This window comes from Osmerus eperlanus, chromosome 11, assembly GCF_963692335.1.
Source record: "Osmerus eperlanus chromosome 11, fOsmEpe2.1, whole genome shotgun sequence".
In the NCBI taxonomy this organism is placed as follows: Eukaryota; Metazoa; Chordata; class Actinopteri; order Osmeriformes; family Osmeridae; genus Osmerus; species Osmerus eperlanus.
This window is the reverse complement of record NC_085028.1, coordinates 7,511,619-7,535,224: the sequence shown is the minus strand read 5'-3', so window position 1 is coordinate 7,535,224 and position 23,606 is coordinate 7,511,619. Positions and strand designations below refer to the sequence as shown.

Below are 23,606 nucleotides of genomic sequence, written 5' to 3'. Positions count from 1 at the left end.
GAGGTAACCTCTCACAGCTCTCTCGCTCTCTCTCTCTCTCTCTGCTTTTCTACAGAAAAGCGTAAACTTGGACTGAAACTGAAAGAGAGCACAGACTTGTTAAAGAAAACCCAAGCTCTATCTCTCTTTCTCTCCCTCACTTTTCAGTTTCCTGCTTTGGGTAGCCATTTTGTTGCTCAGCCTAAAGGAAAGGACAACAAAGTGAATCCTGTTGCTGGCCTCTCTGTCCTCTCAACATTTCCTGGCAGAGTTTTGGCTTTCTCCCTCACAGGACTACTTCTCCAGAAGAGAGGGAGGAGGAGGGGGGAGTAGGAGGCGGGAGAAAAGGTAGGAAAAGAGGAAGGGGGGCAGTTTCTTGTCCTCTCTCTCTCTCTCTCTCTCTCTCTTGCTCTCTTTTATGAGTGACTCATTTACTCTGCTCACGTTTGCCTGGTTCACACCAGGAAAGAAGACCTGTGAGTGCGGAGCACACGGAGAGAAAGAGAGGGAAAAAGAGAAGAAGAAAGAAGGACAGAAAGGAGAGGAAGAGAGCAACTTCCTGGATGAGGAATTGTTCCCTGCTCCACTGAGACGCCTGGCCACAGCACACACGGGAGCTTGGACACTGACGGACGCTGTCTCTGTGTGTGTGAGTGTCTGTGTGTGTGAGTGTCTGTGTGTGTGAGTCTCTGTGTGTGTGAGTCTCTGTGTGTGTGAGTCTCTGTGTGTGTGAGTCTCTGTGTGTGTGAGTGTCTGTGTGTGTGAGTGTCTGTGTGTGTGGCTGTGTTCGAGTGTGGTTGAACGTGTGTGAGTCAACTCGTTCACACCTTCACACTCCCCTGCTCTCGGAGCTCATTTGAAGCGTGTGTGCTGAAGGTCTTTCAGGACTTGCTCACACGCCTGCCCGTGTGTGTGTTTGTGTTGAGCTCCGGCCATGGCCAACGCCAGCCCCTGTTTGTCGTCGGGGCCCCTGTCGCAGGTCTTCTTCCCCCCTGGAGGCCCCTCTCCTCCAGGCTCCGTGGTCCTTCAGCAGGGGACCCCCATGGCCATGCCGCCCACGCCCTCACATGGCTTCCCTCCGGTGGACCTGGGGGCTGGGCCGGGGCCAGGGGGCTCCATGTCATCCCCTCTGCCCCCCACGCCGGCGGGGGTGTCGTTCATCATCCAGATCGGGCTGACCAGGGAGTCGGTTCTGCTGCCCCAGACTGCTGACCTGGCCTACGTCAAACAAATCGCCTGCTCTATCGTTGACCAAAAGGTAGGAGGACAACATTTGGATTTATGAAGTGAGTGAGTGTGTGTGTGTCGGTCTGTATGTGTCGGTGTGTGGGTAGGGTGCTGTGTGTCTGGGTGTGTTGACGTTGTGTTACATGGTGAAAAGCCTTCTCTACCTTTCTGTGTGTGCTTTGTATGACTGTGTGTGTCCGCTCACACACACACACACGCATGTTTTCTCAACCTGGCATAGCGTGAGCGTCACAGGACTGTCACTGTCACTATCAGTATGGCTATTGGCTGAGAATACGCCCACAAACATACACCTCATTAACTCTATATATCGCTGACAACAAAAAACCCATTGCTTGTTACATCTGGGTGTGCTAATGCCACGGTCACCCAGTCACCTTCTGGCATGCCTGTAATTACAAACATAATTGTATCAGTGTACTGCAGCAGTGTGGTTGTGGAGTAGCATGTCACAACCACTCAGAAACAAACTCAGCTAATGGCAGGTATTAAACTGTTTAGTCGTAGATGAGCTACAGTTAGAAGTTTATAGTAAAGGGGGATCTGAATCTGTGTCTGTGTTTTTCTCTCAGTGTGCTACATATTTACTGTTAACCAAACAAACGAGATGACTAATCCTTTTGATTGCGTGGAAATCTGAATGCATTCAGTCATGTGGAACTGTTTATCAATACTTGACTGTCGTACAATCGGTCATTTTGAAGCAGATGGGGAAGACATGGTTTTTCAATCAGTGCAAGGAGTGGTTTTTTATCAGCCAATTAGTGTGCTATGATTAGATTATCAGATTTTCCAGTGCCAGAAGCTGGAGGATGGCCAGACCATTCAGGACAGCTTATAGAGCTGATGTCCACTACACCTTTCCTCTCCTCCCTTCAACCCTTCTTCTCTTCTCTTCTCTTCTATCCTTCTCTCACCTCTCCTCTATTGTTTGAGGGATAAAGAGGAGGAAATGAGCTCTGTTTCCTGTGTGGGGGCGAGCAACTTCCTCCTCCTTCCTTTCATCCTGCTCCCTCTCCTTCCGTCCATTCCTCCTCCTCTCCTTACCATCCTTCTCTTTTTCTCCCTCCCCCTCTTCCCCCTACTCTACCTCTCCATCCTCTACTGTCAAAGTAGCTAGGTCTGAGATATTTGATGTGTGTGTGTGTGTGTGTGTGGAGGTGTAGGAACAAGTTGACTAAACAAGGAGCTGTACATAGGAAGAGTTACAGTAGACTCTCCAGCTGGACTGGGGCTTCCACACACACACACACACACACACACACCTACACACACACACACACACACACACACACACACACACACACACACACACACACACACACACACACACACACACACACACACACACACACACAGCTGCAGCTATTGTTTTCACCTCCGTTCTGGAATGGTGTGTCCTTTATCTGGGTCCCTGGAGAAACTGTTCCCAGGAACGTGATCACACACACCATCTCCTGTTTACCTATCTACCTCACACACACACGTACACAGGCACACAGACACACACACATAGTTTTCTTTTTACCTCTCTACCTCACACACACACACACACACACACACGTACACACACACTTACAGAAACACAATGCAGTCTCAGGGTCAGTCTTCCATTATACAACAGTCTCAGGGCTACTCTGGTGCACTTATCAGACCCAAAGGCTTTTGTTTATTTGATTAATTTGTTACAGTAACGTATGTGTGTTTGTGTATGTGCTTTTGTATGTTTGTGTGTGTGTGCATCTGTGTGTGTCGATAGAGGTGGCTGTGATCCACCACACACGCAGATGCACACACACACAAACACACACTCGATAAAGACGGCTTGATCTTGCCTCTCCTCTGCTTCCTCTTTCAACAGGACATGTCCTGAATTTGAATGGGATCTGACGTTAGAACAACAAACCATGGTTCCCTTTTACCTCCACCTCAAGCCACGAACTCTCTCTATCTGTCTATCCATCTCTCTATCTGATCCATTCATCTCCATCTCTTCTCTCTCCTTTTGTTTCTTCTTCTCTCTCTGTCTCTCTCCCCCCTCTTCCCTCTCTTCCCTCTCTTCCCTCTCTTCCCTCTCTCTTCCTCTGTTGTTTGCATGCTAGCGAATTGTCTTTGCATGAAGTCTGTTTCCTGTGCCTGGCCCTCTGAAAGCCAGCTACACACTCCTTCATTTGACTATTCAAAACAGCCGCAATGCTGTCAGAGCAGGAGAGAGACTGGCAGATAGACTGACTGGAAGACAGACAGGCAGCCAGACTGACTGGAAGACAGACAGGCAGATAGACTGACTGGAAGACAGACAGGCAGACAGACTGACTGGAAGACAGACAGACAGATAGACTGACCGGAAGACAGACAGGCAGACAGAGAATATTGGAACAATAGAGAGGGATGAGAGAGAGAAATAGTGGCACGTGTAAACAGTGAATGTTTATTTTTTTTGTGTTTGATCATTTATTGGGTCAGTGTGAGTGCGTGAGCATGTGTGTGTGTCTGTGTGCGAGTGCGTGTGTGTGCGAGCGCATGTGTGTCTGTGTGCGAGCGTGTGTGTGTGTTGATCACTCTCACAGTGAACTCATTCAGACCGCTGCTGAAGCTGCATAGCTGCTGTGATTCAGAGACCTTATGATCCAGATCCAGATTAGCCAGAGACAGGACGGGTCTGTGCTGTAATCCTGCTTCCCAGCCCTGCCAGGAGAACTGCTACCAGCCAGAGAGACCAACCCTGGCAGAGAGACCAACCCTGTATAGAGACACCAACCCTGTATAGAGACACCAACCCTGGCAGAGAGACAACACCCAACCTAGATCAGAAAGACCAACCCTGGATGCAGAGACTAACCCAGGCGAGACAGACTGGCCAGTGACCCCGGCCAGCAAGGTTAGGTATAGAGTTATAGTTGTGTTAGGTATTTTAGTGCTGGTTGGGGGAAGGGGGGGTGGCAGGCGTGTGCTTTCAGGCCACAATGGGGTCAGTGTGATGCTGGCCAAGATGGGGCTGATGGGAAGGTGGGGTAGGAGGTATTTATGGTAGAGGTGGGAGGGGGAAAGGGAAAATAAGAGTGGTTGAGTGAGTATGTCTGCATGTGTGTTTCTGTACGTGTGTGTGCGTGTGTTTCTGTAATTGTGTGTGTGTGTGTGTGTGTGTGTGTGTGTGGGAGGTGTGACATCAGTAGGTAAACACATGACATCAACGTTGAAGGAAAATAAAGGAAAGTGTGTGTCGGTGTGCGTAAAAGAAAGAGAGAGAGAGCAAGTAAAGAGAGGGAGAGCAGCAGAGGGAAACCGAGTGAGGGATGGAGAGAGAGAGACGGGGATCAAGCATGTCCTATGACTTACAGCATTCAGCTTTAGCCCACACCCTCTCCCTCTCGCTCTCTTTTTTCACTCTCTTTCTACTCTGTTTTTCAGTTGATTGATAAAAAGCCTCAGTAGGACTTCAGTGAAAGAAGGAGAAAAAGAAAGAAGGAGTGAAAGAAAGAAGGCGTGAAGGAGAGGCGAACAAACGCCGGTAGAGGGGGGAGGCGTGCAGGGGGGAAGGGGGGTGGCAATCATAAAGAAACAGATGATGACTCACATCACAGTAATGTGGCCATTGTTGCCTCCAGCATGGAAGAGTGTTTGTGTGCGCTCATGTGTCTGTGTGTAAGTGTGTTTAGCTGTCACATGTTTGGTTCTACCTGGAGAGTCCCTGTGGTCATTTTACAATAGACAGATTTGAGAGACACTGAGGCAGAGGGACAGAATGGAGAGAGAGAGAAAGAGAGAGAGAAGCCCTGGGGATCGAACTAAAACTCCTATCGGGGAGATCAAATGGGAGGAAGGGGAGGAGAGAGAAAGAAAGAGAGAGAGAGACAGTGGAAAGGCAGGATTGTAAAAGAGGTAGGGAGAGAGAGAGGAAAATCATATGCGAGGGGGAGGGAGTGGTGTTGGAGCGAGGGATGAAGAGAGGGATGGAGAGAATGAGGGCGAGGGCGACAGGCTCCTTTTGGAGCAGTAGAGCATGGTTCCCCAGACCCTCTCCTGCTGGACTCATGTTACCTCTCCTCTCCTCCCACTCCTCCCTCCCTTCTCCCTCTCTCCCACCACTCCTACTGGCCTCCTTCTCTGCCCTGAACAGAAAGAGATGCTTTGTTTCTTAACCCCCGTCTAAGAACCCCCCCCAACCCCCCCCCCAACCCCCCCCCCCCCCACACACACACACACACAGTATGTGTGTACGTGCATGTAAATGTGTGTGTTTGTGTATGTGTAAATGTATGGAGGATATCTGTGTTGATTGGAATGTGTGTGTTTCTTGCGTGTGTGTGTATCGTAGGTGTTCACTGTAGGGTTGTGTGTTCAGAGCTATGTTTCTGTGAGTTTAGCTTAGCAGTATATTACTGTGTAAACTGGTCACGCATACAGACCACTGAGTGTGTGTGTTTGAGGGTCATGTGACTATTAACACTGCTGCTGAGCTGTGTGTGTGTGTGTGTTCTGCTATACTGAAGCTGCCATGTTTGGTATGTAAGCCAGGTTCTCTCTGTGACAAGTTGCAGTACACAGCAACTAGTTCCTCAGCTTACAATTGTATTAGTCAGTGAAGATTCTGCACACACACACACACACACACACACACATATACGTATATGAGGCACTTGTCCAGATGTGTGAGTGTATATGTAGGTCTGTCTGTGTCTCTTTGTGTGTGTCTGTGTGTGTGTGTGTGTTTGTTTGAGTGTGTCTGTACATGTCTGTGTATGAGTGTGTCTGTGTCTCTGTGTGTGTATCTGACTGTGTGTGTTTTACCGGTAAGAGCAACAGTCTAGGTGTCTTCTTACTGAAAGGACTGCAAGTGTGTTTGCAGGATTATTATTGTTTATGTATTACACACACACACAGACACACACACAAAGAAACACAGACATACGCCGCACACACAGACACACACACTGAATTGAACCCTGACAGTAGAAAATCCTACAAATACTATATTTTTTACCCTTTGAACCCTTCCCCTGTGTGTGTGTGTCTGTGCATGTGAGTGTGGTGTGCACGTCTGTATGATTGTTTGTGTGTGGTTCGTGTGTGTGTGTGTGTATTGGGGCGGTGGGGGAGGGGGTGGCACAGGGGAATATTATTCTCGGAGTTGATATGCAAACAGGAAGATATCACAGATGTGAGGTGTGAAGATCAGCAGAGTGGAGTAGAACAGAGCAGATTAGATTAGAGTAGAGTACAGTAGAGTAGAGCCGAGCAGAGTACAGTAGAGTAGAGCAACACCTTGCTGTATGTAGGCTTGGTTCAGCTTCTCACAGTTCACCTCCAGCAGGAGAACCTGACATCTTCCTTGTCTTCACCTCGCCCTTCTTTATCTGTTTCATGTGTGTACGCGTGTGTGTGAGTATGTGTGAGTGCATGTTGACGTCAGTCCTTATTCAGACCTCTCCCTGATGGAAATATGTAGTCACCCGATCGGGCAGCATTATCTCTACATGATGCTTCCTTCTCTAGCTCAAATATTGTCACTCTGTTTCCCTCCCTCCCTCCATCCTTCCCTTTGCCTCTCACTCGGTTTCTTTCTCCACCTCTTTTCTCTACCTCTTTCCCCTTAAGCCTCCCTTTACTCCCTCCATTTCTCTCTCCCTCTCATCCTCCCTTTTCCTCCCTCCCTCTCTCCTTCCATAGCTTGGTGTGACAGGGAGGTGCTGACTGGGCAGATGGAGGGCAGGAATAGCTGGCATTCCGCTCTGTCTTTCATCCCTCTGTCACAGTGACATCACGGAAGGTTAAAAATAGAGTTTGTTCATCACTGCTCACACAAAATTCCCATGTCAAGCCAAGTCGTTGTTAGGCGCTAACGAGGCCAGCTCGGTGACGTCTTTGGGACCCGGTCCCCATGGCAACGCCTCATTAAGAGTCTCTTCATCACTGTCAATCTCCTTAGGTCTCTTTCAGGTCCTTGTCTAAACTCCTTGTCTAAAACAGGGAATGGTTAGTTTATGGTTCTACTACAGGGACTGCCCCAACAATACAAGGACTTTCCAGACTGGATAAACACACACACAAACCAACATAGACACCCGACGCGGACACAAACACAGACACACACCTTGCCACCCAGGTGTGTCGTCACAGTTTATGTCACAGTGGTTTACATAGCAGTCATAGAGGGTGTATCTCTGTGTGATGTTATCTCTGACCAGCGTCAGGACGAGGGGACTTCCTCATGGGGACTGTGTGGTTCTCCTCTCCTCAGCCCTGCTGTCATCACCCACGTCACCTCTCTCTGGGATGGCAAGTCACTCACTCTTTCAGACATCTCTCTCTCTTTTTCTTTCTTTCTTTCTTTCTTTCTTTCTTTCTTTCTTTCAGTCTCTCTTTTTCAAATGTTCTATTCATATTTTTCTACTCTCCAGTCCCTAGTTACTAAGACTTGCACTAGTTAGATTCATTTTGAGCTGGAAGACCTGTGGTGCTGTTTGTCGCTGATAGTTGTTAGATTCAGTGATAAATAGCTCACCACCAGAGCCTTGGGGGTCACACAACAACACTTCACAGACAAAGTGGCAGAGAGCGGGAAGGACCAAAATAGTTTGGGTCCGCCTGTCATCTTCTCTGCTCTCACAGCTCAGACGGACATTTATAGTGCATCACATTGTCTCTCTGGGCTCAGCTCTGTAACCACAGCCAACTGCTGTACTCACAGTCGAAACTCACTAACTCACTGCCAGCTCCTCACTGCACAGTGCATGAATGTACATTAGACAGGGCTACCATTTGGTAACAGCTGTCATTACTGTCACATTGATGGACGTCTGTCCAACCTACGCCTCTAATCCAGAACTGACCTGTGGAACTGATCCTGAGACGGATTGTGTGTGCATGTGTGTCAACAACTCTGTTGAGTGAAGCTATGCATTGGTTCAAAATCACATGTTGGTACCACATCACATTTCTGGGTCAACATCAGATGTTGATGTCGCAGCACATTTCAGCATCACATGCTGGTATTTCTGGGTCAATCCAGCCTGGTTCTGCCAGGTGAAGACGGATCAGAACCAGGTCACCGGAGCATGATGCAACCCTCACTCTGTCTGAGCATGTGCAGAACAAAGGCCCAGACAGCTTCCAGCTACCTAATACAATCTAGATCACATGACCAGGTGGTCACATGATCAGGTGACTGCGCTGGCGGTCAGAGAAACAAGGAAACAGACGAGTAAACAAGCTGATAACAGTGAGGAGACCTGGCATGGCCACAGGATGTGTGTGTGGGTGTGTTACTGTGTGTAAGTGCGTAAGTAAGGGGGTAGTTCAATAGAATGCTCCTTGAGGTCTTATTTCACTCTGAAAGAGCTTTTTCCATGACACCAATCCTATTCATTTATCAGAAAAGGTGCATGTGTGTGTGTGTGTGCATGTGTTTGTGTGTGTGCATGTGTGTGTGTGTGTGTGTGTGTGTGCATATGTGATGTATCACATAACGTGTTTGTTTTGAGTGCTGGCGTTTCAATCCCTCTTTGTGTGTGAGACTGTGTGAGATTAAGTGTGTGTTCTTATTTGCTCATGTGCATGCTTCTTGTGTGTGCATGGGTGTGTACACGTGTGTGTGTTTGTTCTGACTGTGTGTGTATCTATGTGGTGTTGCATGTGTATCTATGTTGTTGTGTTTGGTTGTGTGTGTTTTTATGAGTGTGTGTGTGTGTGTTTGTTCAGAGTATGTATGTGTGTGTGCGTGTGTGTTTTCAGTTCAGTTGATTGAACAGGTCCTGAGATAAGGCTGATTGTTCTTATTGACTGTGTCAACAGTGTGGAGTCCCTCCCTCCCTGGAGAAAGTGACTGTGTGTGTGTGTAGTTTGGTGGTGTGTGTGTACATTGTGTATGTAACTGTGTTCCTGGTAATGTTATAAACCTGTTTGTGCAGTGTGTGTTTGTGGGTGTGTGTCTGTGGGTGTCTGTGTCTATAAAATACTTGTGTATCTGGGCAATTGGTAGCATGAAAAATATGTGTGTGTGTGTGTAGTATGTGTGTGTGTGTGCAGTGTGTGTGTGTGTGTGTGTGTGTGTGTGTAGCAGAGTGTGCTGCACACACAGCTGTTGTAACTGCAGTAGTAGCTGTTCTGCTTTCTGGTTGAGTGGCAGAAGGAGGTGGCCACACCCAGTCAGCTGACAGGAACAGACTTAGAGTGCACTTGGTTTTAGCTTTAGCTGTTAGCTCAACTTGGTGCACCTGGGGTCACACAGCTTTGGCATTAACCTGTTTTATAGACGTAAAATCTAAACAGTGATCCTTGGAGGAGACAAACTGTCTTCTTGCACTGTGGTCCTCGGTGGAAATACAAAGTAAACTTGGGGGACCTTCAAGAACAAAGCCTGTATTTCAGCAAATCCAGCATAATCGCAACAAGCAGAACAAAATAGTTTGACAACACGAATGTTGATGCCAAAGTAGGCTTGTGAAGCCAGAAGCACCACATGGGGAACTGGAGACGTGTATGATGAATACAGTTACATAATGATGTGGCACTCTAGCCTGTGGAAAAGCAAACATATTCTTAGAAGGTTTGCAAGTTGAACCAGCTGTGAAGCTGCACTAGTCTAGAGCTAGAACTAGGCTTGCTTTGGTGGAAAGGGGGTGAGAGGCAGCACAGACTAGCTAGTGACATCACAGACTGAACAGACTAGCTAGTGACATCACAGACAGAACCGTCTGGCCAAGTGACATACAGACACACTAAGACCAGATTGAGGGAAGGAGGGAGGGCTTCCATAATTGATCAGAGTCATAATAGAGTTGGTGGCCCGAGGAGAGGCCAAGCGGGTAACCTGATCTCATGGCAACCCAAAGACACTGCTACCATGGCAACACGGAGACGCTAGCTTGCTGCCAGCGCTCTGTCCTAAGCAGCTAGGACCACTTCTATTGTCCTGAAGCATTGTACAAACACACACACCCTTACATTGCTGCCCACATTATACACATGGGTGGATCTGTGTGTGTGTGTGTGTTTTTTCCCTTGCTCGCCCATGTGTGTGTGTGCATACATGCATGGACTGGTTATTTAGGCTAATTAGTGGAGCAGGGAACAGGTGGACACACTTATGAATACACTGATATCACTGTGCTGTCCCATAGACAGGTAGTGTGTTTGTGTGTGTGTGATATCACTGTGCTGTCCCACAGTCAGGTAGTGTGTGTGTGTGTGTGTGTGTGTGTGTGTGTGATATCACTGTGCTGTCCCACAGTCAGGTAGTGTGTGTGTGTGTGTGTGTGTGTGATATCACTGTGCTGTCCCACAGACAGGTAGTGTTAGAACATTTACATTTAGTCATTTAGCAGACGCTCTTATCCAGAGCGACTTACAGTAAGTACAGGGACATTCCCCCCGAGGCAAGTAGGGTGAAGTGCCTTGCCCAAGGACACGTAATTTTTGCACTGCCGGGAATCGAACCGGCAATCTTCTGATTACTAGCCCGATTCCCTAACCGCTCAGCCACCTGACTCCCTAGTGTGTTTGTGTGTGTGTAATATCACTGTGCTGTCCCACAGTCAGGTAGTGTGTGTGTGTGTGTGTGTGTGTGATATCACTGTGCTGTCCCACAGACAGGTAGTGTGTGTGTGTGTGTGATATCACTGTGCTGTCCCACAGACAGGTAGTGTGTGTGTGTGTGTGTGATATCACTGTGCTGTCCCACAGACAGGTAGTGTGTGTTTTTATGTCATCTAGCATGGATGCTACCCCAGTGCGGCTGCATAGGATGTTAGTAGTACTCAGAGAGGCAGAGAGGCAGGCAGAGAGGCAGGCAGAGAGGCAGGCAGGCAGATGGTGGTCTTGCGTGTGTGTGTGTTTATGTGTATTTGTGTGAGTGAGACAGAGACAGACAAACAGAGAGAGGAAGAAAAACAGCAGCCCTCAGAGCAGTCTGTATGTTTGGAGTGTGTCTGTGTTATGGGTTACAAGACTGCTTGTGTTCATTGGTGTGTGTGTGTGTGTGTGTGTGTGTATGAGAGAGAAAGCAGCACCAGTAGCAGGCCAGCTGAAGGGTGTGGTGGTTGCAGACGCACTGTGTAGTTTGGCAGGAGGTCAAGCACTGGAGCTCAGATGTGTTTGTGTGTGTGTGTGTGTGTGTGTGCGTGTGTGTGTGCGTGTCAGTTCAAGGCAGAGCACAGGGTTCCCTCTTCCTGTCAGTGGAGGCTCCACAGATGGGCTGGTGGAATCATGGGAAATGTGACTCAGATGGGAGAGAACAACAGGAGGGAGAGAGAGAGACAGAGAGAGAGAGACAAAGAGAGAGAAAGAACACAGGAAGGAACTTCTTCAGTTTTTTAAAGGAATCATCATTGTGTGTGTGTATACATGTGTATGTGTGTGAGAGCTCAGATGTCATAAGACTACAGTAAGAGATAGTATTTCCCTTGTGTCTGTGTTTCTATGTAACAGAGCTCACCTGTCAATCACAACTCATGCTCCACCTCCCAGATTATTGCCATGTTCAGTTTTACTCTGTGGGTTTGGCTGTTCTCGTTACACCTGATTGGCTATGAGGCTGGGTTACTTCCTGTCACTGTCATTTTAAACTGCTGCCCGCTCAACTGTGACTCTGATTGGACGACTGGCTTGCAGTTAAGGTGGTTGCCAGGCAATGGTGACACTCTGCTAATTGATTCTGTGTGTGACTACATCAGATATGATTCTGTTTGTTTATGTAATTAGCTTGGCTTTCCCACTATGAGTGTCTATGTTTGTATGTGCGTGTGTATGTATGTGTGTGTGTGTAATATATGTGTGTGTGTGTTCAAAAGTTTGAAGAAAAGAGGATTGAATCAAGTATTCACCTGTCAATCCACTTTTTTCTCCCCCTCTATCTCTTGCTCCCCCCCTCCCCTCTCTCAGTTTCCTGAATGTGGCTTCTATGGTATGTATGACAAGATCCTGCTGTTTAAACATGACCCTGGCACCAACAACATCCTGCAGCTGGTCAAAGCTGCCTGTGACATCCAGGAGGGAGACTTGGTGGAGGTGGTGCTCTCAGGTTGGTCCTCTCCTCCTCTCCTCCTCTCTTCCTCTCCTCCTCCAGCTCCTTTACCTCTCCTCTCCTCCTCTCCTCTCTTCCTCTCCTCCTCTCCTCTCTTCCTCTCCTCCTCTCTTCCTCTCTTCCTCTCCTCCTGTCTTCCTGTCTTCCTCTCCTCCTCCTCTCTTCCTCTCCTCCTCTCTTCCTCTCTTCCTCTCCTCCTGTCTTCCTGTCTTCCTCTCCTCCTCCTCTCTTCCTCTCCTCCTCTCTTCCTGTCCTCCTCTCCTCCTCTCCTCCTCCAGCTACTTTACCTCTCCTCTCCTCCTCACCTCCTCACCTCCTCTCCTCCTCCAGCTCCTATACCTCTCCTCCTCTCTTCCTCTCCTCCTCTCCTCCTCCTCTCTTCCTCTCTTCCTCTCCTCCTCTCCTCCTCCAGCTCCTTTACCTCTCACACTCTGCTTACTGAACCGTGAAATACCTGGATATGGTGGCGCCCTCTGGTGGCCACAGAGTCTACCATCTCATCCTCTCTTCATCTCCTCTCATTCTTTCCTGCCTTCCTTAGTCTTTCTCTCCGTTTTTTTCAATGTGGTGACATCTTTGAGGAATGTCACGATACCAGAAATATGTCCTTTCCTGCTCCATCCCCTAATTATGAGAAGGTTGAAACAAGGTTGAACCATGAAGTATGAAGTATGGTTGAACTGCGGTTGTTTTCCCGTCTGACTGCGGGCTGGTGTGTGTGCCTCTGCTTCCCTCCTCAGCGGCAGCCACCTTCGAGGACTTTCAGATCCGCCCCCACGCCCTGAACGTCCACTCCTACCGCGCCCCCGCCTTCTGTGACCACTGTGGAGAGATGCTGTTTGGACTGGTCAGACAGGGACTCAAATGTGACGGTGAGAGAGGAAGGGAGGGACTTAGAGGGAGAGCGAGAGAAAGAGAGAGAGAAGGAGGGGGGAGAGGGAAGGAGAGGAAATGGGAGGAGAGAGGGGGAGAGATGTATTTAAAAGTTTGAATTCATACTCAGTCTCTAGCTAACTGAATATTGTATGTGTCCTACCCCTCTGTCATCTCCCTGTCCCCTGCCCTCTCCCTGTCCTCCCCCTCCCTCTCTCCCCCCTCTATCTCCCCCTGCAGGCTGTGGTCTGAACTACCACAAGCGCTGTGCGTTCAGCATCCCTAACAACTGCAGCGGCGCCCGGAAACGGCGCCTGTCCACCACCTCCCTGACCAGCAGCCAATCACTGCGTCTCTCCACCACGGACTCCATCAGCAGCACAGGAACCAGCTCCGTCTGCACGGAGGAGACCAGCCTGGTCCGCTCACACACACAGATGGTAGGACGATGGCACACACACTCACACACACACACCTACACACACTCACACACACACAGGTACTCACAGACACAGAGCCCTGTCTGCTAGCTAACCTTTATCCCTCCCAGCCGAGGACTCCCAGCGAGGCTCGGCGGTTCTACACGGGGCGCCCGGTCCACCTGGATAAGATTCTGATGAGCAAGGTGAAGGTGCCCCACACCTTCGCCATCCACTCCTACACACGGCCCACTGTGTGCCAGTACTGCAAGAGGCTGCTCCGAGGGCTCTTCAGACAGGGCCTGCAGTGCAAAGGTGGGTACACTGGGCTGGAGGTGAGGAGGGCTAGCCTGGAGGTGAGGTGGGCTAGCCTGGAGGTGAGGAGGGCTAGTCTGGAGGTGAGGAGGGCTAGCCTGGAGGTGAGGAGGGCTAGTCTGGAGGTGAGGAGGGCTAGCCTGGAGGTGAGGTGGGCTAGTCTGGAGGTGAGGTGGGCTAGCCTGGAGGTGAGGAAGGCTAGCCTGGAGGTGAGGAGGTCTGTTCTGAATGTTTTTATTGGGGTTCTTTGTGGAGGGAACACATGTGAGCAAGGAGTGAACAAGCAAACTCCAGTCAGAAAGGCCTCGGTCAGCCCACCCGCTCAGCCCACCTGAGCATCGACAGGCCCCAAGTGGGAATCAAACCCAGGACTTTCTGATTGCAAGGTGGCAGTGTAAGGCCCAGGAGCAACCATCCCTCATTTCTCTCCTTTTTTCCTTAGACTGCAAGTTTAACTGCCATAAGCGCTGTGCGTACAAGGTGCCCAACGATTGTCTGGGAGAAACTATCGGTGAGTGTATGTGTGTGTTTGATATGTGCCTGTCTGAATGTAAGCTTGAAGAGTGTGTCTCCCTCACTGCTTTGAACCCCAGCTTTGGTTGTTGACCTGCTTCACTTGCATGTATTCAATTTCAACAATTTACCTTCAACACCATAACCCACTGTCAACCTAAACAGTTAACATGTAAACAGACAAGTGCTGTGCAGTTCCACACGCTACATACTAACCTGCTGTATCTGGTGTGTTTCTGTGTTCTCAGACAGCAGAAGTAACAGTGGTGAGTATGGAACATACCTCCTCATGCTCTTGCTTTGTCACATGCTCCTAACTGGATGCCTCCATATGTCTCTGTCTTGTCTTGCAGTACAGCAGGTGTGTCTGTCTTCTAGCCAGTCAGACAAGGAAACCTTGAGGCCAGAGCTGGAACCCTATTCCCTAACTTTCTCTCCATCCACTTTTCCATTCCCACCCCTCCTCGCCCTCTCTTTCTCTCCCTCTACCTCTCTGCTCCTCCGCAGACATGCTGAGTCCCAGTGCAGACCCAGAGCCTATGGAGTGTAGTGAGTGTTCAGAGTCCGACAGGTCGTGTCTGATGGACGACTCAGATGAATCCTGCAGCATCCCCGGGTCCTTCTCTCCTGAGAGCAGCCAGCATGGGACTGGGGGAGACCAGAGGTACACATACACACACACACACACACACACACACACACAGACACACACCGATACATACAGACACACGGATACACACACACACCCTCTAACCACAGGGTCTGTCTCTGTTGCAGTGCTAACATCCCTCTGATGAGAGTGGTCCAGTCGATGAGACAGACCACACGACGCTCCAGCACAGCTATCAAGGAGGGCTGGATGGTCCACTACAGCAACAAGGACACACTGGTACACACACACACACACAAACACACACATTCACAAACACATAGGTGTCACACGCAGGTATACACACCCTGGTACACGCACACCCAAAAAGGCACACACACACACACAAACAATCATCAACGCACAGTGATAACACTCAACGAGTCCTTCTCCCACACAGATACTGAACACACTGGCACGAGTACACAAACACACACTGCGTCACCTCACATCTGCTGCCAATTGCAGCCTGTGATAATGTCAAGGCCAGGTGAAATTGAAAGCATATTTTCAACAGAAATAGATTTGGTTTGTTTACCTGTGACATAGATGCTTGTGTCATCAATGTATTTATCCGTCTATCCATCACTTATCTTTCCTTCTCTGATCTGTTGTTTTTGAATCCCAGCCTCTGGTAGCCGTGACCTTTCACACTGTATGCTGTTTAAAGATGAATGGCAAGAGAGAGAGAGTAATAGAAAGAGAAAAATATTCTGTAACCCCACTGCAGAAAAGTATGATATCAAGGCCATATTCAATCTAGAAGCTTCTTCTGTGACTTCAGTCTGCTGTAACTTTCCTCCTATGAGAAGTCTCTGATGCTAACCTGTTCTCCCAGTCTTTTCCTCCTAACTCTCCTCCTGTCTTCTCTCTCCCTTCCTACTTCCTTTCATCCACTGTCCTGGTCCTCCCCTCCTTTCTCCTCCTCGTCCTCCTCCACTCCTCTTCACCTCCTTCTCCTCCCAGTCGGTCTTCCTCCTTCTTCTACTGGTCCTCTCCTCTGGACCCGGGCTCGGCCTTTGAACCCGCAGTAAACCCTGGTTGACCCCATGACCCCCTCGTCTTCCCCTTCCACCCTCCCTCCCTCCTTGCCTCCCTCCCTCCTCCACAGAGGAAAAAGCACTACTGGAGACTGGACTGCAAGTGCATCATCCTCTTCCAGAACAACACCACCAACAAGTACTACAAGGTAGAAAACCATAGAAATAGCCCCTGGCAAGTACTACAACTTAGGAAGCCATAAGAACACACACAGCAACAACGTTCTGCAAAGTGTAAAACCATGGCAACAACCATAGCAACAAGTACTACAAGATAAGAAACCATTGCAACAGCCATAGCAACACGTAACAGGGGAAGCTACTTTATTACATAAGAGACCATGGTTCTCCTTTCACCTCGTCCACACTACTCTCTTCCTTACCCTCCGTTTCTCCATGCCTCCGCCCCATCCAACTCTCCACCCCCTCCACCCCCTCTAGGAGATCCCCCTATCAGAGGTCCTGGAGGTGCGTCCGGCAGGTGACTTCACCCTGGTCCCGCCCGGCACCAGGCCTCACTGCTTTGAGATCATCACGGGCACCATGTGCTACTTCGTGGGCGAGGACCCCAACATGCACGCTCCCACCCACTCCTCCCTCCCCCAGGGCTCCCCTCCCTCCCCCAGCAACGTGGCGCCCAATAGCGGCGTGGGACGTGAGGTGGCCAAGGCATGGGAGAGCGCCATTCGCCAGGCCCTGATGCCCGTCATCTTCCAGGACGCTCCGCCCGCGGAGGGACACACCCCCCACAGTAAGGGGAGGGTCTGAACAACAGCAGGGGGGGGGTGGAGGGGGAGGGGAGAGAATGGGGAGGGAGGACATGGGGGGAGGTTACTTCGACACAGACAGTTTCCTACCTATTGGATTTGGCATTGTTGTGACTCTGTATGACGGGAGACATAGTGGACTGCTGTATCTGTCCAGAACCTAAGTATAAGTCTCTCTCTCACCTTCTCTATCTTCCTCTCTCACTGTCTCTCTTTCATTCTCTGTCTTTTTCTCTGTCTCTCTCTCTCTCTCTCTCTCTCTCTCTCTCTCTCTCTCTCTCTCTCTCTCTCTCCTCTCTCTCTCTGTCTGTCTCTCTCTCTCTCTCTCTCTCCCTCTCTCTGTCTGTCTCTGTCTCTCTCTCTCTTTCTGTGCTCCCAGGACAAGCCTCAGTTAGCATCTCCGTCTCTAACAGCCAGATCGTGGAGAATGTGGACATCGGCATGGTGTACCAGATCTTTGCTGACGAGGTGCTGGGTTCAGGACAGTTTGGAGTGGTCTACGGAGGTAAGTCCTGAAAACATGATCTAAGTCAGCAGAGCACATTCATGGAGTTCAGAATTTCACAGATGTCTGGTCTTCCCTCTGCCCACCCATCCGCTCCATCCATCCATTCCTGTCTTCCTCGTTCGTTTCCCTCACATACCCTTTCACTCTTCCGTTCCTCCCTCTCCCTTTTTCCTACTGCATCCTTCCTCCTCCCATCCCTCCTCCCTCCCTTTCATCCCCCCCCCCCTCCCCCCCACGTCTGTCTCCCCTAGGGAAACACAGAAAGACAGGGCGTGATGTGGCGGTCAAGGTGATTGACAAACTGCGCTTCCCTACCAAACAAGAGAGCCAGCTGAGGAACGAGGTGGCCATACTGCAGGTACACACACACACACACACACACACACAGGCATTCAATGTTATACCATAAGTGACCAACAGGGGGAGACAATGATTAACAATCTAGCATTATTCCCTTGAATCCTTCCTTGCTATATCTCTACTACTGGTGCCACCACAGTCAAACTATAATTACAGTGATCAGAACAGCTATCTGAATGAGCCTCTCTCTCCTCTCCTCCCCCCTCCTCTTGTCTCATCTCCACTCTCAGAGTCTTCGTCACCTGGGCATAGTGAACCTGGAGTGCATGTTTGAGACCCCAGAGAAGGTGTTTGTTGTCATGGAGAAGCTCCATGGCGACATGCTGGAGATGATTCTTTCTAGTGAGAAGGGCCGACTGCCTGAGAGGCTCACCAAATTCCTCATCACACAGGTACAGAAGTTGTGTCTGTGTGTGCGTGTAGGGTGGAGGGGTGTGTGTGTGTCTGTGTGTGATGTGCAAGTTTAGATGAATGTCGGCGCATGTGCGCATTAATGTGTGTCTGGTGGGAGTGTATGAATGCATTTGGTGTCTCTCAAAGCCTGTTATGGTGAACTGTAGCATGATGACTTGTGTGGGGAGTTTCTCAAGGATGTTTTTCTGTGTTTTACTCTTGCTTCTCTCACACCTATTTCCTGTCAAACCTCTAACCGACACCTTGTGTATTATTGTGGGTGTGTGCGTACACACGTATGTGCGTGCATGTGTGTGTGTGTGTCTGTTTGCAGATCTTGGCAGCTCTGAGGCACCTGCACTTCAAGAACATCGTCCACTGTGACCTGAAGCCTGAGAATGTGCTGCTGGCTTCAGCTGAACCTTTCCCTCAGGTAGGTAACACACACACACACATACATGTACATACACACATACACATTCATACACGCACATGCACACACACGCACATATACACGTACACACACACACATTCGCACACTCTCATGCAAACACACACACACGTACACACACATGCACACACATTCACACGTACACACACAAACCGTAATAAAGCTATTACCTTCCTCCCTCCGTCCTCCTTCACCCTAGGTGAAGCTGTGTGACTTTGGCTTTGCCAGGATCATTGGGGAGAAGTCGTTCCGTCGCTCTGTGGTGGGCACACCTGCCTACCTGGCACCTGAAGTCCTGCTGAACCAGGTACCAGCTACATCACAAATACACTTGTCTGTAATTATCTCCATCTCTATATCTGTCTATATCTATCTCTTTTTATATCTATGTCTCTATCTCTGTTTCTGTATATATCTCTATATACTGTATATCCCCTTCTTTATCTTCAGTATCAGCTTCATCAATACACTATGACTTTTTATATCTCAGTCTCCATCTCCAAAACCAGCTACATCTGAAGTACACTTCAACTTTGACATAAAGCTACCCAACCGCAGATGGTTCCACAGTCAATTCTCTCTGTCACCATGAGCAGTTCTAACGTTTGGTCTCCGTCTCCAGGGTTACAACCGTTCCCTAGACATGTGGTCGGTGGGGGTCATCATGTATGTGAGCCTCAGTGGAACCTTCCCCTTCAATGAAGATGAGGATATCAATGACCAGATCCATAACGCTGCCTTCATGTACCCTCCTAACCCCTGGAAACAGATTTCCCCTGACGGTAGGACACACACACTCTCACACACACACACACACACACACACACACACACACACACACGCACACACACACACACACAAGGATGCAAATGCACATGGAAAGGAAAGCACACACACAAATTCACACAGGAACGCACACGCATACACACACAGGGATGAACACACACACTCCATCTGTGTGATCCAAGCGTTGAGCGTGCGTGATGTTGAGGATGTATGATGTGTTCTCTCCAGCTATCGACCTGATCAACAACCTGCTACAGGTGAAGATGAGGAAGCGATACAGCGTAGATAAGAGTCTGAGCCACACCTACCTCCAGGTACACATCCTCCATACATACCTGCTTTGCCCCAAGGTCTCTACAGACTGTGCAGCTAATTTATGTTCAACACTGGAACGGGGGTTTATTGAAAGAGGAATTGAAAGAGGAATTATTTACTGTGTTGTCTCGGTTAACTATCAGGGCTTGGAAATACAGTGACTTGCTAAAGTAGGCAAATGGCTATCAGAACATAATATTTCATAATAGTTTCAGTAAATCAAACAGCTGCAAGACCCAGTTAAATGTTATACAGCTAGAAAAACGGTAGGCTATCCTCAGGATTTGCAAGCTAGCTAAACTTATACTATATCTAAAATAATTTTGTAGACATAATAATGGTTTTGCCACGCATGGACATACTATCCACAACCGAAGTGTGTTATGGCATGCTGTTGATCGCCTATAGCCTACTCGTGCATTGCTTCATTGTTTCCGTATCAAGTGCGGCATATTCTCCAGTGCGGGTTATTATCCGATTTACAAACACAAAGCTCCCATTCTGGTGGGGTGCGGGTTATAGAAAATGCGGCTTGTTTTCCAAAAAATACGGTATCTACCTCCAGGTACACATCCTTCATACATACCTACCTCCAGGTACACATCCTCCATACAAACCTACCTCCAGGTACACATCCTCCATACAAACCTACCTCCAGGTACACATCCTCCATACAAACCTACCTCCAGGTACACATCCTCCATACAAACCTACCTCCAGGTACACATCCTCCATACAAACCTACCTCCAGGTACACATCCTCCATATAAACCTACCTCCGGGTACACATCCTCCATACAAACCTACCTCCAGGTACACATCCTTCATACATACCTACCTCCAGGTACACATCCTCCATACAAACCTACCTCCAGGTACACATCCTTCATACATACCTACCTCCAGGTACACATCCTTCATACAAACCTACCTCCAGGTACACATCCTTCATACATACCTACCTCCAGGTACACATCCTTCATACATACCTACCTCCAGGTACACATCCTCCATACATACCTACCTCCAGGTACACATCCTCCATACAAACCTACCTCCAGGTACACATCCTCCATACAAACCTACCTCCAGGTACACATCCTCCATACAAACCTACCTCCAGGTACACATCCTCCATACAAACCTACCTCCAGGTACACATCCTTCATACATACCTACCTCCAGGTACACATCCTCCATACAAACCTACCTCCAGGTACACATCCTCCATACAAACCTACCTCCAGGTACACATCCTTCATACATACCTACCTCCAGGTACACATCCTTCATACATACCTACCTCCAGGTACACATCCTTCATACATACCTACCTCCAGGTACACATCCTCCATACAAACCTACCTCCAGGTACACATCCTCCATACAAACCTACCTCCAGGTACACATCCTCCATACAAACCTACCTCCAGGTACACATCCTCCATACAAACCTACCTCCAGGTACACATCCTCCATACAAACCTACCTCCAGGTACACATCCTCCATACAAACCTACCTCCAGGTACACATCCTCCATACAAACCTACCTCCAGGTACACATCCTCCATACAAACCTACCTCCAGGTACACATCCTCCATACAAACCTACCTCCAGGTACACATCCTCCATACAAACCTACCTCCAGGTACACATCCCCTACAGATACCACCACCAGGTACACCACCCTGACATGCATTCACCTCACATGACCTCCAGAGAACGGATTCTTGACTACTCTTCTTCCCCCCCTTCCTCTCCTCCTCCAGGACTACGATGCATGGCTGGACCTGAGGGAGCTGGAGTCCAAACTTGGCGAGCGCTACATCACCCACGAGAGCGACGACAGCCGCTGGCAGATGTTTGCCCGCGAGCACACGCTGGCTTATCCACAGCACCTGGTGCCCCCTCCGCCCACACCAGGCTCCGACGAGGAGGAGGCCGGGGAGGACGCAGACATGCAGGGGCTCACCGAGAGGGTCAGCATCCTCTGAGCCCCACCTCCGAGAACCAGGGGGGCGGGGCTCAGGATGGCTGGCTGACCCATTCAGGAGGAGGGGAGGAGGTCTGCAGGGTGGCTGGGATATGGCTGATGAGGATGTTTGCGAGTAGAAGTCAGACAACACTTTCGGGGATCTACTGTGCAGATTACATAATTTACTCAGAACAACCAATCAGCTGTCTTTGTCCCTCAGTTCTGCCTCCAGCCTCCCTCCTTGACCTCTGACCCCTCCTTGACCCCTGATCCCTAGAAATGACAGAATGCCCTCCCTTCTTCCTCCAGGTCATGTTGCCTCGCGAAAGGGCTACTCGCATCGTTAGGGTCTTCTGTCACTGATAATGTCTGAACTACATTACCCAGAAGTCAAGGTTCATTTCTGAACTCATAAAGAGCTTTGAAGCCTGAGTCAGGGTAGGATGGAAGTAAAGCACAAGCATATTAATACTCCTTCTTCAGGGTTGGGGGGCTACCCTTCCATCTTCCCCTTCCCAGATTAAACACAGAAGTTTATACAGCAGACGAGAAAGTTGAGAAAGTGTGTGTGTGTGTGTGTCTTTGCACAGAGTATTGAGGATGCAGCAGAGAAGAGACTGAGCATCTTAAAAGCTTGTTAAATCCACTTAGGCATGACATGGCAAACTCTGAAAAGGATGCATCAGAATTTGAATTTCATTTGGATGTCCTGTTCATCTGAAGAGAGAAAGCTTCTGCTCCTCTCCCTCTCCTGCTCCTCAGCCTCTCTCTCTCTCTCCCGGGAGGCGTGGGGGTTGGGGGGGGGGGGCAGAGAGCTTCATGGAGAGCCCTGGTGGTGCGTGTGTGTGGGGTGGGGGGTGTACTAGCTCAGTACGGCGTGGAGAAGACCCACTCTTCCCCTGTCTCAGAGGAGAGGTGATGTATGCCTGATGAAGACAAGCTCTGAACATCTTCAATCGTCGTTAACTCGTCGGGTCAGCTGGCATCAACTGCCACCGGCTTCCGCCCCTAGTCCTGACCAGCTGCTGGTTCTTCTCTTGAGATGAAGTAGTGCCTAGAGTGTACACTGTTGTAACTGTACCTCACCTCACAAGACTTCCCTGTAGCTTTCCTACACACTGTAACCAAGATACACCTGACATGAGACTCTGGGTTCTAGACTCAGCTTCACACTGATTGGTTTGCCATCTGTCCATAGAAACCAATGGCGGACAGTCGTGGTCTCCAACTGGGGGACGTAGGCAGATGAACTGCTTCTGAACAGTTGCAGAGGCACACATGATATGAAGGATGTTTCTTAGCGTTCTGATAATAGAAAGGATACTAACCCCATATTGAGGTGCAGGTGGCTGGATGGATAGATAGATGGACAGATAAATAGATGGATGAATGTATTGATAGATGGCTGGATGGATGGTTGGGATTAGAAGGAGAAAGGATGGATGGGGAAGAGGGAAGACGTCAGGGAAGTGTATGTGTGTGGAGAGAGGGGTGTTCTAAATCTGATCACTGACTCCAATAATGACGCCTCTCTGTACCTCTATAGCCTGCCTACTGCATGTGTATCTAGGCAGTGCAGTAAACCTATGTGTAGGAGCTGGATCGCTCCGGTACGGATGTCAATCTCAGCATTTGTAACACAATAAAAAAAAACATGCTTTGACTAATCCTACTAAGTCTGTGCTGAGATTTTTTCCACCCAGTCTTCTTTTGTGTGCTTGTGGACAGTGAAAGTAACGGTTGCTACGGATGATGGGAATGCAAATGCAGATGCAAATATCTCAATAAAGCGCGTGTCCTCTGGAGAGAGGGAGGAGAGGCGGCGAGGAGATGCAGGAGGGGGAGGAGAGGGAGAAGGGTGGGCGGATGAAGGCGAACACACAAGTCTTGTCTCAGCAAGCACCCCCTCTAAGAGACCCACCGCTGTCCTCTGACTGACTCACTGTTGCAGGGGTGACCGCCACTTCACTCCCCCAAGTCGGATGCAGAA

The 23,606-nt window shown here is 49.3% G+C and overlaps 1 protein-coding gene across 3 annotated transcripts; it reads left to right on the top strand.

Annotated features, from left to right (window-relative positions):
- The first annotated feature begins 9 nt into the window (after positions 1 to 9).
- prkd2 (protein kinase D2) lies at positions 10 to 23,288 on the top strand. Of its 3 annotated transcripts, none has more exons than XM_062472572.1 (20): positions 11 to 327; positions 452 to 1,237; positions 12,109 to 12,247; positions 12,991 to 13,122; positions 13,364 to 13,563; positions 13,674 to 13,857; positions 14,300 to 14,368; positions 14,619 to 14,636; positions 14,878 to 15,034; positions 15,148 to 15,259; positions 16,131 to 16,208; positions 16,501 to 16,810; positions 17,206 to 17,331; positions 17,586 to 17,692; positions 17,925 to 18,086; positions 18,422 to 18,520; positions 18,738 to 18,845; positions 19,161 to 19,320; positions 19,553 to 19,638; positions 21,411 to 23,288. In XM_062472572.1, the coding sequence occupies exons 2-20, from the start codon at positions 914 to 916 to the stop codon at positions 21,633 to 21,635; spliced, it is 2,796 nt and encodes a 931-aa protein (XP_062328556.1). In that variant the 5' UTR covers positions 11 to 327; positions 452 to 913; the 3' UTR covers positions 21,636 to 23,288. The 3 variants fall into 3 exon arrangements, with proteins under 3 accessions (XP_062328557.1, XP_062328556.1, XP_062328555.1); XM_062472571.1 differs by having other exon boundaries at positions 444 to 1,237; XM_062472573.1 differs by lacking the exon at positions 14,619 to 14,636 and having other exon boundaries at positions 10 to 327; positions 444 to 1,237.
- The last annotated feature ends 318 nt before the right edge of the window (positions 23,289 to 23,606 follow it).